This window comes from Oncorhynchus masou, chromosome 9 (assembly GCF_036934945.1).
Source record: "Oncorhynchus masou masou isolate Uvic2021 chromosome 9, UVic_Omas_1.1, whole genome shotgun sequence".
Lineage (NCBI taxonomy): Eukaryota > Metazoa > Chordata > Actinopteri > Salmoniformes > Salmonidae > Oncorhynchus > Oncorhynchus masou.
Window position 1 is genome coordinate 73,643,749 of NC_088220.1, and position 16,894 is coordinate 73,660,642.

The window sequence follows — 16,894 nt, forward strand, 5'->3', positions numbered from 1 at the left end:
CGTTTTGGCATGTGTGTGATTTAATTGTGACCAGAACATTACCATACCATTCCTTTATCAAAATGTCTGTCCCACTTCAGGGAACTGTTTCCTCTGCCGGTAAACGTTTTTATAACCAGCAGATGGCAGTATTGACTACAGGTACCAGCAGCTCTACCAAGTTGCTCAAAACAAACAAGTTTCCAGTTGTATTAGTCTTATGTACGGGATACACCATCCAACTAAATGCTTACTTGCATGTTCCTTCGATAATGCAACAATGAGAAATAAAATAAAAAACTAAGTAAATAGCCCAGAATAGAAAACATTTTAGCATAATACAGGAAGGCACAATTTATAGTCCAATATTTACATGTGTTTTGAAGACGGACGGATGGACGGGGGGGGGGGGATTGGGGGCCAAGTGTTTAGACATAAGAGTCTGCTAGACACAGATGTGTGTGTGGATGAGTTGGTGCTGGCGGTCAGTCCAGTTCAAGTGTTCAGCAGGGGCGAGATGGAGGATATTCACGTCAACCAGACACTGGACAGGAAAACAACCATCCTACAGCTCCAGACATGCCCTGTCCTTTCAGTAGAATTACCATCACACAATACCATCTACCACAACATGGACGTCAAACCATAGTGAGGTGCTCTTTTCACGGAAATGTCCTTTCCATTCTTCATACAGTTCATTGACGTCACAGCAACAATGTCCTGTAATGTTCTTTTCAATGTGGTAGCAGTTGTCGAAAAGGAAAATGCTCCTTTGTCTCATGGTCTTTCTTCCCTAGTCTATACCCTCACAAAGTACCTCAGGAAGCTATTGGACTTTGATTTTCCCACGTAGCGGCGGTTGTTTCCTTGAGTTGACAATAGCCCCCAGTTCCACTCACAGGTCAGTGTGTTAGAATGTGACCACAACACAGAAGAGACATGATGGCCATGCGCTGACGGATGCTGACCTTTATTTGGACGCTAGTGGTTCTGCCAGTTCTGTTCCATGCCTGCAATGACCACATTCACAGCCCCCTTCACTGGTTGCAATGACTCATGGTTCTTAAAACGGTTTGATTGATAGTTCCCGAAAGTGAGTAAAGGGCTATTTTCTGTTGAGTGTGTCTCATCTAGAAGACTGACTATGTACCCTTTCTAAAGATCATTCAAATAGCTTAGAGAAAAGTAGCTTTGAGAAGTCAAGCACTCATTCATTTAATCTGAGTGAGAGAAACAGACCACAGAACCAAACAATACATTTTACATAACGCTCTGAAGGAGATAAGAGCAAACCTAGGTGATTTTCTTTTAGGAATTATACATTTCTTCATCTTGCCTCTGTGGGAGACAACAGCACTTCAACTGCTACAGTTCTCCTCCCACCCTCCATGTCACTCAATATAGGATGAGAGGGAGGGAAAGGAATGAGGTGAAGACGAGGGAGCAGAGAAAAGTGAAAGGAGGAATGTTGATGGGCATCATGGAGTGAAGGCAGTAGAATAGACAGGTGAGGGGAGAGATTACACCTTTTGTGATGGAAAGTAACAGGCATAAGAGAGGTAAAGGACAGGAGTGCAGACAGTAATAATATGGACGATGATGGAAGTTGGTTGGAGAGGGTGAGAAGTGGGGAGAAATTAGTTGAGTAGGGGGAGAGGGAAAGGAGGGAGCCAATAGCCACGGTTGTAAGATTATATCCTAGTCAACAGGATATAGAGCTCAATTGTAAATCAGCATAGTAGCGTAGCTCAAATCAAGCTGTCACAACAAACTGTCAAGACACAGGGGGTGTATCAAGGATAAGCCCCTTTTAGACAGATCAAACTTCTGAGCACCAGCTTTTATCCTGATTTGATCCTACCCTTCCGCAAGGGAGTAAATTAATTACTAAATTCCAAGGGCAGGGATGTCATTTAACTGATATTTGATTTCCAATGCCTTGTCTTAGGCTCTAACTGTGATGCTGTGTCCAGAATCATGCCCTGAAGCGCTTCATGCTTCAAATCCCTGCTTCTTAACCTGCATTTCAGCACTAAAGCCTTCACCTGAGATACCTGGTAAAATAAGGGTTACAAGAAATGTAAGTCGACAAGAACACATTCTCATTTACAGCAATGACCTGGTGAATAGTTACAGGGGAAAGGAGGGGGGGGGTGAATGAGCCAATTGCTATAACACAAGCTTATGTACACTTCTGGTAATGGGCAGGTAACCATGGCCCTGCAAAATCATCCCTACCTATTGGGTAGGATGATTGTAACCATTTAGGGAAATGTTTCCTTCCCTACAACCGAACTCTCTCACCACTTACGTTAAATCATCTCATCAGTACCACTTTGCTGTCCTGGTGTGATCTTGATATGATTGACAGACAGATTTATGCTGTAAAACATGAATGGTCAGGGAAAGCTGCTTTGTCAGAACTGTGATCACATAACAGGCTTTGTTCTCTGTTCAAAGCCGGCCTGCTTCAGAAAACGTCACGGACTAAATATCAAATACAGGCATCCAACTACAGCAACATACTTTAAATCACAGTTAAATAAATGAATGACTATTTTTGATTCAAAGGCATAATGTTGTGAATGTGCTGGGCAGCATTGAGACTTCCCTTCATTTGGATGACACTGGCATACTGAGGTGACAGTAGGTCCAACTGTACAGAAAACACCAGCGTGTTTGGTTCAGTTTGTTTGTGTTTTATTCACATTTAAAAGATTCTCATGGCAGCACATTCCTCAATCAGTCTCTCTCAGCGAGACTTCCTGTCTCACCCGGGTCACTTCCTGTCCAGCAAATCTCAAAGGATCTCAAAACCATAGAAAACAAAAAATCAGAAACAAACTAAATCCCCAGTCATAAAAACAGAACATATACTTAAAAGAATAGTCACCAACAGGATAAGAACGGAAAGAGGGGAAAAAAAGCAGCAGGTCTTTCTCTCCTGTGATAGATGTACTTTCTCTGAGCACATAAACAGTAACAGATTGGCCCTCAGACCAACCTCAGCTTTAACACATCACACTGACTGACAACATTCCAGGTATGTCCACCATGCCACCATATTCCCTACATAGTGCACTACACTTGATCAGATGGCGTGCACTATGTAGGGAATAGGGTGCCACTGTAGATGCAGCCCCAGTCACTCACCCAGACAGAGGCATGGATCCAATGAAACCCACTGATAAATAAAAGGAGACTGCCAGTTGAGGTGAGGAAGGTGCAGTGCAGCAGGGGACTAGAGATATCAAGGCTGCAGTGTTGCCAAACTCAGTGGTTCAGACTGATGTCTTAGGGTGCCTGTTGCGGAGCAAGACCGACACGCACCAACCCACACATACATAAAACCTCACACAGCCAAAACAGCCCCTCTGAGCATGAGCGAGTGTTTGCATATGCATGCGTTGAACGATGTTCGCGTCCCTGTGGCTAGGGGCTGGTAAGCCTCAGTAGAGCCTGCTATAGAGTCGAAATATCTACATGTTCAGAGAGGCTTCCAGAGAGTCTGTATAGATGTACAGTAACTATGTGTGCATCATCCCCAAAACACCCTGTTCCTCCGGGAATATATTCTAGAAGCTGACACGCTATAAACCCATAGACCCAATAAGAAGCCAGCATCATAGCCCAACACTTCTGCTAGAGTCCTGTCTCATGCCCATCTACCTCCGTCTGTCCATCAGTCACTCATTTGTCCATCTGGGGGACAGCAGTGAGCAAACTGAAACAATAGAGTTCAAAATGAACACATCCTAAAAGGAAACTCGCAACTCCTTTATAGGCTTCCTCCCGACCATCATCGTCAGTAGATGTCCAGTGTTTCAGGGTTCAATTGTTTGGGGTTGACTGTAGTGAAATGTAGCCGTCGTCAAGCAGTCGTTCATTGTCCTGGTGTGTGTAGGTTCACTGGTACTGGAGGTAGTTCTTGATGGTCTCTGGCAGAGGGAGGGTGTCTATCTGGTTGACTCGGTCCCGCCCCAGAGCCAGCCTGGCCACTCGCCTGCACAGGTCCATCAGGGGGAGGGGCTCCGCTGTGACAGACAGGAGAGGAGAGGACTTTAAAACGGGGTAAAAAAAAATGTTTACATACATTTACAGATTTAATATATGCTATTTCAGAGGGAGTGCATTTAATAAAAGTGTAGACTGAGCAATATGATATCATCCTCAGAAGAGCTTTTAAGTGCATGTGTTTGTCAGAGAGATCTTCCCACACACACACACAACTGTCCACTTTGATAATGAGAGCGGACTTCAGATGTAAGCTTGACTGTTCCACCTGCCATGACCATGTGTTTGTACTGGACTCACAGAGCAGACACTCTACTGAGCAGTCTGTGTGAAGGTGATACCCAGGGGCTCGCCAAACACAGTCTCCCTCACTACACACTCACTGTTGAGTCACTGGCCACATGGCTTTGAATAGACAGGGTGGATGGTGTCAAGGGGGACTCTAGGGAATCCTCGAAATGGAATGGTGCCCTTGTAGCTACGTGACCACTAGACAATACAGTAAGATATATAGACATACTAACATTGGCCTCCTGTATTATACACAAAGATGTTTCCATAGGAAGGATGTGGTACCAAAGCAGGCTGGCACACTACGTGACATGATCTATTTCATCATCATAATTAAATGTTCTGAAATGAACAAAGATGAAAAAGAAACTTGCGAGGTGTTGGATTGAGTAAACCACTTCAAGGAACAGTAACAAAGCACGTTCTTCAGCAGAGCCAAGGGAATTGCATAGGAGGGATGATAATTATGATGCTGCTGCTTCCTGGAAACTGTCCAATCACCCAGCTGGCGCCGTCAAACAGCGGGAATCTGAGCAAGAATCTGAGCAGGAACCTGCTATTGTCTTCGGTGCGTCAACTGTCTGGCTCAGCTATCAGACACCACACTGCTCCAGTGAGTGTGCCTGCATGGAGAAACGTGTATGGTGCTCATCTCCTGAGAATGATGCTTAGTTTGAAATAGTCCTCAGAAATAAAGAACAAAGGGGACAGGAAGGGGGAGAAGGCACACATACAGAGCCCAACTGAGTCCATAACAGCTACATGTTGAACCAGCACATCTGCCTTGGCGTGCTGAACTGTATGCCATGTGGGCTCATGAAAACCCAAATCATACTCATATTAATGGAAGGAAATGAACTGGAAGTGGTTCAGTTAAATGGACTAGAAAGTAATTCTCCATCCCTCTCTTCCTGTCCCCCCCCCCCCGGGGACTCTCGAGACGATTCAGGCGTGGGCTCAGGTCCTACCCACAGCAGTCCAGGGCCATAGCTCTGGGACGATCAGGAGCATGCTCTAGGCTTGTATATAACAGATTACCTACATATAGGCCTACACATACATGTAGAAAGACATGTGTAGACACAGCAGTGTACACACACCTATGACTAATACACCGAGCAGTCCCAGTACAAAGTGTCAGATAGAGGGAGCAGGGAATTTGGGACAGCAACATTGCTTTCTTCTCACACAGAGGGGGAGAGCTGACTGACTGATGCATTGAGGTGTAACAAGTTGGTGTCTTTCACTGACACCATCTTCCAGGATATTTCAGAGCTACTGGATGCAGGTGACCCAAAAAGTGTACGCGTGTTCAAAACACAACCCACTTGTGTAATTTCAGGAGACGCACATTAAGAAGGTATCTTGATCCTGTTGTCCAGGTTCCTCTCCATCTGTGTCTCTGATCAACCTCTGTCTCAGGCTCTCGTTTTCTCTCAGCCAGGAGCGATGCCAATAGAGCTGATGTCAGGATATTCAGTGAGGAACAGACTTGTTAACTCCAGACTCAGAGCTTCTCATCAATATGGAGAACTGTCAGTGGAGTGTGTGGAGAAGGAGAACGTCTCAAACTGTTCACCAGTTCCAATGACCACCTCGTGATTGGGAGTCAGTGTGTGGAGAAGGAGAACATCTCAAACTGTTCACCAGTTCCAATGACCACCTCGTGATTGGGAGTCAGTGTGTGGAGAAGGAGAACATCTCAAACTGTTCACCAGTTCCAATGACCACCTCGTGATTGGGAGTCAGTGTGTGGAGAAGGAGAACATCTCAAACTGTTCACCAGTTCCAATGACCACCTCGTGATTGGGAGTCAGTGTGTGGAGAAGGAGAACATCTCAAACTGTTCACCAGTTCCAATGACCACCTCGTGATTGGGAGTCAGTGTGTGGAGAAGGAGAACATCTCAAACTGTTCACCAGTTCCAATGACCACCTCGTGATTGGGAGTCAGTGTGTGGAGAAGGAGAACATCTCAAACTGTGCACCAGTTCCAATGACCACCTCGTGATTGGGAGTGAGTGTGTGGAGAAGGAGAACATCTCAAACTGTTCACCAGTTCCAATGACCACCTCGTGATTGGGAGTCAGTGTGTGGAGAAGGAGAACATCTCAAACTGTGCACCAGTTCCAATGACCACCTCGTGATTGGGAGTGAGTGCGTGTGTGTGATGTACATGTATAAAATAACAACTTATGGCAAGAGTGTGTGTGTGTGTGTGTGTGTGTGTGTGGGGGGGGGGGGGGGCAAATATATAAAATAACCATCTGTGTGTGTGTGTGTGTTGTGACATCAATGCATAAAATTTGCACCTCATCCTGACAAGGAACGTCTGCGTGACTGATTTTTCCAATAAGTACGCATGGGAAAGTACGTACAATAGTGACTACACAGAAGTGGAGCATCTCCGAGTATAATTCATTGACCAATCCCCAAGAGAACATCACAGGTAGAGTGAGAAGGAATAAATGGAAAGAGTGGTGAGGAAGAGAAAGGAGGGAGAGCGAGAGACAAAGGGCAAGCCTCAGCCTCTCTCAAATTGGAAATCATTAACTTTAGCCGAATCCAATTGCTCACTGAACTAACAGACGGTAGAAATGTTGCTCCTCTTCTTTCTTTTGGGCTAGAGTGTTATTACCAAACAGAACCAAAGGATCTAACCCCTGATCTCCAGACAGAACCAAACGCTCCAGTCCATTCAACCACTTCCCTGCAGTGCCTCTATACTCCGGGCCTCAGCATAATAAAGCCCGTTATAGCCCTGATTACTCACAGACCCTATGGGCACACACACACACACACACACACACACACACACACACACACACACACACACACACTTTTGAAAAGTCTGTACCTGGCCATGAGCATTATGAGAATATGAGAGCTATTGTCTGAGTATCTATTCAGAGACATTGAGTCAGATGCTCTAAAGCACTGTAACAGAAAGGGTTTATACCTATATGCAAGACATTGAGTACACTTCCACACAATACGATTGTGGATAGTCAGATTAATATAGTTTAAAACATTTACATGATTTGCAAGAATAACGATTTCCCTAGTAATCCTGATGGGAATTAAATAATGCAGAAAATCACCAATTAAAAATATTATTTCTACCACATTGACAATGTTATTTTTACGAAGCCTATTTAATTCCGAGTTGTGACAGTTTGTAAGTGAAAATAAGTTCTAAGATTCATACTTTCAGTTTTTCCAAACTCACTTCACTCGTGCATAAGAGGGAGGCTTGCGCTACACAGTGCTGGGACATGAGCAGATCAAATACACCACTGCAATCAAATCAGTCACATGCACCAAATACAACAGGTGTAGACCTTACCTTGAAATACTTACAAGACCTTAACAATGCAGTTCAAGAAAGAGTTGATAAATATTTACTAAATAAAAAAAATCTAAAAATCAAACAAAAAGTAACAAATGTACATAACAAGGCCAGATATTTGGAGTACTGGTACCGAGTCAATGTAGATAGTCCGGGTGGCCATTTGATTAGTTGTTTTACGGCTTGTGGGTAGAAGCTGTTAAGGAGCCTTTTGGTCCTAGACTTGGCACTCCGGTACCACTCGCCGTGCAGTAGCAGAGAGAAGTCTGACTTTGGTGACTGGAGTCTGACAATTTTTTGGGCCTTCCTCTGACATCGCCTAGTAGGTCCTGGATGTCAGGAAGCTTGGCCCCAGTGATGTACCTGGGCGTAGGCACTACCCTCTGTCATGCCTTACGGTCAGATCCCGAGCAGTTGCCATACCAGACAGTGATGCAACCGGTCAGGATGCTCTCGATAGTGCAGCAGAAGAACTTTGAGGATCTGGGGACCCATGCCAAATCTTTCCAGTCTCCCGAGGGGGAAAAGGTGTTGTGCCCTCTTCACAACTGTCTTGGTGTGTTTGGACTATGATAGTTTGTTGGGGATGTGGACACCAAGGAACTTGAAAACACTCCACCCGATCCACTTCAGTCCCATTGATGTTAATGCGGGCCTGTTTGGCCCTCCTTTTCCTATAGTTCACGATCAACTCCTTGGTCTTGCTCACAGTGGCTTCCGAGTGGCCCAGCAGTCTAAGACACTGCATCTCAGTGCTAGAGGCGTCACTGCAGACCCTGGTTTGATTCCATGATGTATTACAACCAGCCGTGATTGGGAGTCCAATAGGGCGGCACACAATTGGCCCAGCATCGTCCAGGTAGGCAGTAATTGTAAATAAGATTTTTTTTAATTTTTTTTTATGGTTGTCCTGGCACCACACTGACAGGTCTCTGACCTCCTCCCTATAGGCCATCTCATCATTTTCGGTAATAAGGCCTACCACTGTTGTGTCATCAGCAAACTTAGTGTTGGAGTCGTGCTTGGCCACAGTCGTGGGTGAACAGGGACTACAGGAGGGGACTAAGCACTCACCCCAGAGGTGCCCCAGTGTTGACGATCAGTGTGGTAGATGTGTAGTTGCCTACCCTTACCACCTGGAGGTGGCCCATCAGGAAGTTTAGGATCCAGTCGCAGAGGGAGGTGTTTAGTCCCAGGGTCATTAGCTTAGTGATGAGCTTTGTGGGCACTATGGTGTTGAATGTAGAGCTATAGTCAATGAATAGCATTCTCACATAGGTGTTCCTTTTGTCCAGGTGGGGAAGGGCAGTGGGGAGCTCGATTGAGATTGCATCTGGCGATGTCATTTACAAAATAGCCTCCTATACCCTACTCAACAAATTGGATGCAGTCTATCACAGTGCAATCCGTTTTGTCACCAAAGCCCCATATACTACCCACCATTGCGACCTGTAACGCTCTCGTTGGCTGGCCCTCGCTTCATACTCGTCGCCAAACCCACTGGCTCCATGTCATCTACAAGACCCTGCTAGGTAAAGTCCCCCCTTATCTCAGCTCGCTGGTCACCATAGCATCTCCCACCTGTAGCACACGCTCCAGCAGGTATATCTCTCTAGTCACCCCAAAACCAATTATTTCTTTGGCCGCCTCTCCTTCCAGTTCTCTGCTGCCAATGACTGGAACAAACTACAAAAAGCACTGAAACTGGAAACACTTATCTCCCTCACTAGCTTTAAGCACCAACTGTCAGAGCAGCTCACAGATTACTGCACCTGTACATAGCCCACCTATATTTTAGCCCAAACAACTACCTCTTTCCCTACTGTATTTAATTTATTTATTTTGCTCCTTTGCACCCCATTATTTTTATTTCTACTTTGCACATTCTTCCACTGCAAATCTACCATTCCAGTGTTTTACTTGCTATATTGTATTTACTTTGCCACCATGGCCTTTTTTTGCCTTTACCTCCTTTATCTCACCTCATTTGCTCACATCGTATATAGACTTGTTTATACTGTATTATTGACTGTATGTTTGTTTTACTCCATGTGTAACTCTGTGTCGTTGTATGTGTCGAACTGCTTTGCTTCATCTTGGCCAGGTCGCAATTGTAAATGAGAACTTGTTCTCAACTTGCCTACCTGGTTAAATAAAGGTGAAATAAATAAATACAAATAAATCTGTGGATCTGTTGGGGCGGTACGCAAATTGGTGTGAGTCTAGGGTTTCTGGCATGAGTGTTGTGAGCAATGACTAGCCTTTCAAAGCACTTGATGGCTACAGATGTGAGTGCTACGGGGCGGTAATGGTTTAGGCAGGCTCCCTTCGCTTTCATAGGCACAGGGACGACAGGACTGTTTGAAACATGTACACAACCGTTCAAAAGTTTAGGGTCACTTAAGTCATTTTTATTGAAAGAAAAGTAATTTTGTCCATTAAATTAAACATCAAATTGATCAGAAATACAGTGTAGACATTGTTAATGTTGTATATGACTATTGTAGCTGAAAACAGCTGACTTTTAATGGAATATCTACATAGGCGTACAGAGGCCCATTATCAAAGAAAACAAAAAGTCCATATACAGTGAGTGCAAATGAGGTAAGTTAAGGAAATAAATAGCTAATCCAAGTTTATCATTTAAAAAAGGCTAATTGATCATTAGAAAACCCTTTTGCAATTATGTTAGCACAACTGAAAACTGTTGCTCTGATTAAAGCAGCAAGAAAACTGGCCTTCTTTAGACTAGTTGAGTATCTGGAGCATCAGCAATTGTGGGTTTGATTTGTGTATTGTGGGTATTTCAATTAAAAATCATTATTTATAACCTTGTCAACCTCTTGACAATATTTCCTATTCATTTTACAACTCATTTCATGTATGTTTTCATGGAAAACAAGGACATTTCCAAACTTTTGAACGATCGTGTAGGTATTAGACTCACACGGAGAGGTTGAAAAGCCAGTCATGACACTTTCCAGTTGGTCCACGCATGCTCGCAGTTCACATCCTGGTAATCCATATGTCTCGCAGCTTTGTGAATGTTGACCTGTTTAAAAATGTTCTTGCTCACATCCGCTACAGAGAGCATGATCACACAGTTGTCCGGAACAGTTGCTAGTCTCATGCATGCTTCAGTGTTGCTTAACTTGATGGGAGCATAATAAGGCATTTAGCCCATCTGATAGGCTCACGTCACTGGGCAACCCATGGCAGGGTTTCGCTTTGTAGTCTAATCATTTTCAAGCCCTGCCACATCTGACAAGTGTCAGAGCCAGTTTAGTAGAATTCAAACTTTAGCCTGAATTGACACTGCCTGTTTGATGGTTCGTCTGAGGGCATAGGGGGATTGCTTATACGTGTCCCGCTCCTTGAAAGCGGCAGCTCTAGCAGAGGCCCTATACAGCTCGTTGAGTGCGGTCTAAGTACCAGTATCGGTTTGTGGTGGTAAATAGATAGCTACGAATAATACAGATGAGAACTCTTAGTAGATAGTGTTGTCTACAGCTAATGAGGTATTCTATCTCAGAAGAGCAATACCGTGAGACTTCTTTAATATTAGACATTACACACCAGCAGTTAGACAAATAGACACACACCCGCCCATCGTCTTACCAGACGTAGCTGCTCTGCCCTGCCGAAACACAGAGAAGCCAGCTCTATATTATCAGTGTAGTTAACCTCTTGATGCTCTGGGGGCGCTATTTCATTTTTGGATGAAAAACGTTCCCGTTTTAAACAAGATATTTTGTCACAAAAAGATGCTCGACTATGCATATAATTGATAGCTTTCGAAAGAAAACACTGACGTGTCCAGAACTACCAAGATATTTTCTGTGCGTGCTCTAGAACGTGAGCTTCAGGCAAAACCAAGATGAGACGGCATCCAGGAAATGAGCAGGATTTTTGAGGCTCTGTTTTCCATTGTCTCCTTATATGGCTGTGAATGCGAGAGGAGTAAGTCTGCCCTTTCTGTCGTTTCCCCAAGGTGTCTGCAGCATTGTGACGTATTTGTAGGCAGATCATTGGAAGATTGACCATAAGAGACCACATTTACCAGGTGTCCGCCCGGTGTCCTGCGCCGAAATTGGTGCGCAAAAGTCAGCTGCAAGTATTTTTCCACAGAATTTAGAGAAGAATGCAAGCTTCCACGAACGATATATCAATGAAGAGATATGTGAAAAAACACCTTGAGGATTGATTCCAAACAACGTTTGCCATGTTTCGGTCGATATTATGTAGTTAATTCGGAAAAAGTTTGACGTTGTAGGTGACTGAATTTTCGGTTCGTTTCGGTAGCCAGATGCGATGTACAAAACGGAACGATTTCTCCTACACACAGACGCTTTCAGGAAAAACTGCGCATTTGGTATGTAACTGAGAGTCTCCTCATTGAAAACATCCGAAGCTCTTCAAAGGTAAATGATTTTATTTATTTGGTTATCTGGTTTTTGTGAAAATGTTGCGTGCTAAATGCTACTCAAAATGCTAAGCTAGCTTTGCATACTCTTACACAAATTAGTCAATTTCTATGGTTCAAAAGCATATTTTGAAAATCTGAGATGACAGTGTTGTTAAGAAAAGGCTAAGCTTGAGAGCAGACGCATTATTTTCATTTTATTTGCGATTTTCAGAAATCGTTAACGTTGCGTTATGCTAATGAGCCTGAGGCTTTAGTCACAATCCCGGATCCGGGATGGGGAGTTTCAAGAGGGTACTGACTTTAATGTCCTGTTGGTAGGATAGTCTTAAATCATAGATTGTCCAGTTTGTTTTCCAATGATTGCACGTTGGCCAATTAGGAGGGAAGTGGTGGTTTACCTACTCATCTGTGATGAGTAGATCCCGCCCTTCTCCCCCCTATTTCTTCACACTGAAGACAGGATTTGGGCCTTGTCTCGACCATGCAGTATATAAAGAAAACATCTTTGTCCAGTTCTTAGGTGAGTAATCGCTGTTCTGGTGTCCAGAAGCTCTGTCTCAGCCTCCAGTATTTATGCTGCAGTAGTTTGTGTCTCGGGGGGCTGGGGTCAGTTTGTTATATCTGTCCCCAGTCCACCTGGCCGTGCTGTTGCTCCAGTTTCAACTGTTTTGCCTTATTATCATTTGACCATGCTGGTCATTTATGAACATTTGAACATCTTGGCCATGTTCTGTTATAATCTCCACCCGGCACAGTCGGAAAGACTGGCTATGCTCTCCTGAGGACCTCCCTAGGACCATGCCCCAGGACCACCGGACATGATGACTCCTTGCTGTCCCCAGTCCACCTGGCCGTGCTGTTGCTCCAGTTTCAACTGTTTTGCCTTATTATCATTTGACCATGCTGGTCATTTATGAACATTTGAACATCTTGGCCATGTTCTGTTATAATCTCCACCCGGCACAGTCGGAAAGACTTATGCTCTCTCTAATTCTCTTTCTTTCTATCTCTGAGGACCTGAGCCCTAGGACCATGCCCCAGGACCACCGGACATGATGACTCCTTGCTGTCCCCAGTCCACCTGGCCGTGCTGTTGCTCCAGTTTCAACTGTTCTGCCTTATTATCATTTGACCATGCTGGTCATTTATGAACATTTGAACATCTTGGCCATGTTCTGTTATAATCTCCACCCGGCACAGTCGGAAAGACTGGCCACCCCACATATGCTCTCTCTAATTCTCTTTCTTTCTATCTCTGAGGACCTGAGCCCTAGGACCATGCCCCAGGACCACCGGACATGATGACTCCTTGCTGTCCCCAGTCCACCTGGCCATGTTCTGTTATAATGAACATTTGAACATCTTGGCCATGTTCTGTTACCAACCCGGCACAGCCAGAAGAGGACTGGCCACCCCACATAGCCTGGTTCCTCTCTAGGTTTCTTCCTAGGTTTTGGCCTTTCTAGGGAGTTTTTCCTAGTCACCGTGCTTCTACACCTGCATTGCTTGCTGTTTGGGGTTTTAGGCTGGGTTTCTGTACAGCACTTTGAGATATCAGCTGATGTACAAAGGGCTATATAAATAAATTTGATTTTGGGTCATAAGAGACAGTAGCATTATGTACAAAATGAGATAAATGTGAGAGGAAAAAAAGCCACCCCCTCCAGCACCATTCTCTACTGAAACGCCAATTAAGAGGTTTACATCTCCTAATTTGAAAGGATGCTCAGAAAACCAGATGTTTGAAATTGCTGTATGCTTTGTTTGATTTGACCTTACACCGATGAAAATAAGCAGAAAAAAAAATGCTTAAAAAAAAAAAAAAAAAAAAAAAAATCTGTGTAGAGTCAAAATTGAACTAAGCATACGCCGATTTAAAACCTGGTTTTCTGAGCACTCTCTTCAATTATTAGGACATGACTACTGCCATAACCAGTTTAATATTGAATTATTAGTGTGCATATAAATGTACTCACTGACTGAATCTATTCTCCACACTATCAGGGGACAGAGTTCCATGGCACCAAAGAAGAGAAGCCATCCATTCCCAGGCTAGATCTCCCTCCCCAAGCCAGCACTTACTGTACGGTCTCCTCTCCCCATTCAAATAAACAGTTTCTACAGCAACTCCCTGCCATGATTAGAAGTGTAAATATTGAAGCAGGGATTTCAGCATAAATGAAAGAGTGGGAGTGAGTGACAGAGCGAGAGAAAGAAAGAGCCAGCGTGAAATGGTGTTCATTTCCAACGGAGGTTTTGCAAAGTGATTGCCTCGTAATTCTCTTGTTTAGCAGTGAATGAGTTTGGCTGCTGGCAGCATGCCTGTATTGTTGCGTTTTGTGTAGTACCATCTTATGGGAAGATCAACAGTGCCATAAGAAAAGAGTTAGCAGTACAGCCTCATCCCCACTCTCCTATTGTTGTCTATTTGCAGGCTTTGGGGAACAGAAACACTAAAGAAATCGATAAAGCTTCTATCAGTGTGAAAGTCGTGCAGAGAAGAAACTAAGTGTTCGTGACAAATAGAGGATCAGAGAAATGCATTAACTGTGTGTTAAGGGACAATTTATTTTATTGAAAGAGAAGACTCCTTTACTAAAACAAACATGGAAAAGATACCTTTGGGAACGAGCCAATGCATACTAATAAATGGTCTGCATTTTCCTGTGAGTTACATGGGGATGTTTCCCCATTTCCACAGCATAATTAAGCAACAAGGCCAGGGGGGTGGTAAGGGTTGTTCTCAGGCACGACACGCATCACACACCACAGGTGCCTTATTTCTATTAGAAACTGGTTACTAAGATGAATAGAACAGTAAACAAGTATTTTTGTGTCAGACCAGTGGCATATTGTCTGATATACCCCCGGCTAAAATGCTGTTTCAGCCAATCCAGTCCCAAGAGAACTCCAGCAGAAGGAATACATTCTCGTAACATCACTGCAGAGAACAGAGAGCACTCACAGGACCTGCATAATGTCTATAGAAGACTAACATGATGAGGCTACAGAGCTGTGACATGGGGTGGATAAAGGCCTGCCTTATAAGCTGCTTCCATTAGCTTCTCTGACATGTTTTTATTTGACCTTTATTTAACTAGGCAAGTCAGTTAAGAACACATTCTTATTTTCAATGAAAGCCTTGGAACAGTGGGTTCAGGGGCAAAACAACAGATTTGCACCTTGTCAGCACGGGGGATTGAACTTGTAACCTTCCGGTTACTAGTCCAACACTAACCACTAGGCTACCCTGCCGCCCCATTATCACAGTGTAGTGAACATAAAATGCAACAATTTAAAAGATTATACTGAGTTACAGAACATGAGGAAATCAGTCAAATGAAATGAATAGGCCTCACAACGGGCCTCAGGATCTCGTCACAGTATTTGCGCATTCACATTCACATCGATAAAATGCATGTGTTCATTGTCCATAGCTTATGCCTGCCCATACCATAACCTCACCACCACGGGGCACTGTTCACTATATCAACAAACTGCTTGCCCACACAACGCCATACACGTGGGTCTGCGGTTGAGAGGCCAGTTGGACGTACTGCTAAATTCTCTCAAATGATGTTTGAGGCAGCTTATAATAGAGCAATTAGCATTAAATTCACTGGCAACAGCTCTGGTGGACATTCCTGCAGTCAGCATGCCAATTTCGCGCTCCCTCAACTTGAGACAGGACACAAAGTTTTGTCAGTTTTGTCAATGACACAATATGACAAAACTGTACATTTTAGAGTGGTCTTTTATTGTTCCCGGCACAAGGTGCACCTGTGTAATGATCATGTCGTTTAATCAGCTTCTTGATATGTCACACTTGTCAGGTGGATGGATTATCTTGGCAAAGGAGAAATGATCACTAACAGGGATGTAAACAAATGAGTGCATGTATTGAAAATGTACGTATGGAAAATGTCCTCTTGAAAGCAAACCAGTTGATAAAGAATAGGCCTTGTGTTCCAATGGGCTCTAGATAAATGCATTAAAGTCACACGTTCTACACAAACATCCCAGTGTGTTTGTCTGTGAGAGAGAAAACGATTCAACAGAGGGTGACTGTATGGGGCACAATAAACACACACCTCCCTTCGCAAGGCCAGACGTTGAGCTCCGAGGCACACTGGGAATGCCTCCAGAATTCCAACACTCCTGGCTCCTTTCCGTGAACTCACACACAAAAACACCAGGCTTGCAGCCATGGACATGGAGTTCTTGTCTGACCGTCTAAGAGCCCTCGTCCTGCTTTGGGTCTTTCTGTAACATATACAGTGGGGGAGGGTGATAGTGTTACACAATCAGGTCAATCAACAGTCCTAAATGACTCCCACAGTAGGTGACATTCATGTCTGCTATACTTAGACACCCACACAGAGACACACCTACCCATAAAAACCCAGACAGCTTCCTATGGGTAAACACACACTTTTATAGATCAGAGCAGGGCCAGACAGAGACACACCTACCCATAAAGACCCAGACAGCTTCCTATGGGTAAACACACACTTTTATAGATCAGAGCAGGGCCAGACAGAGGAACACCTACCCATAAAGACCCAGACAGCTTCCTATGGGTAAACACACACTTTTATAGATCAGAGCAGGGCCAGACAGAGGAACACCTACCCATAAAGACCCAGACAGCTTCCTATGGGTAAACACACACTTTTATAGATCAGAGACAGGGCCAGACAGAGGGTAAACACAGGGCCAGACAGAGACACGAATACCCATAAAGACCCAGACAGCTTCCTATGGGTAAACACACACTTTTATAGATCAGAGCAGGGCCAGACAGAGACACCCAGACAGCTTCCTATGGGTAAACAC

General features: G+C 44.2%; 1 protein-coding gene across 4 annotated transcripts in view; it reads right to left on the reverse strand.

Annotated features, from left to right (window-relative positions):
* Positions 1–2,667: 2,667 nt before the first annotated feature.
* The window catches only part of LOC135546618 (SPRY domain-containing SOCS box protein 4-like), a 45,730-nt gene continuing 31,503 nt past the window's right edge, over positions 2,668–16,894 (reverse strand). For all 4 annotated transcript variants that reach the window (XM_064975188.1, XM_064975184.1, XM_064975186.1 and 1 more), the window contains one exon: positions 2,668–4,013. In XM_064975188.1, coding sequence (XP_064831260.1) covers positions 3,886–4,013 — 128 coding nt within the window. In that variant the 3' untranslated portion in view covers positions 2,668–3,885. The remainder of the gene's footprint in view (positions 4,014–16,894) is intronic.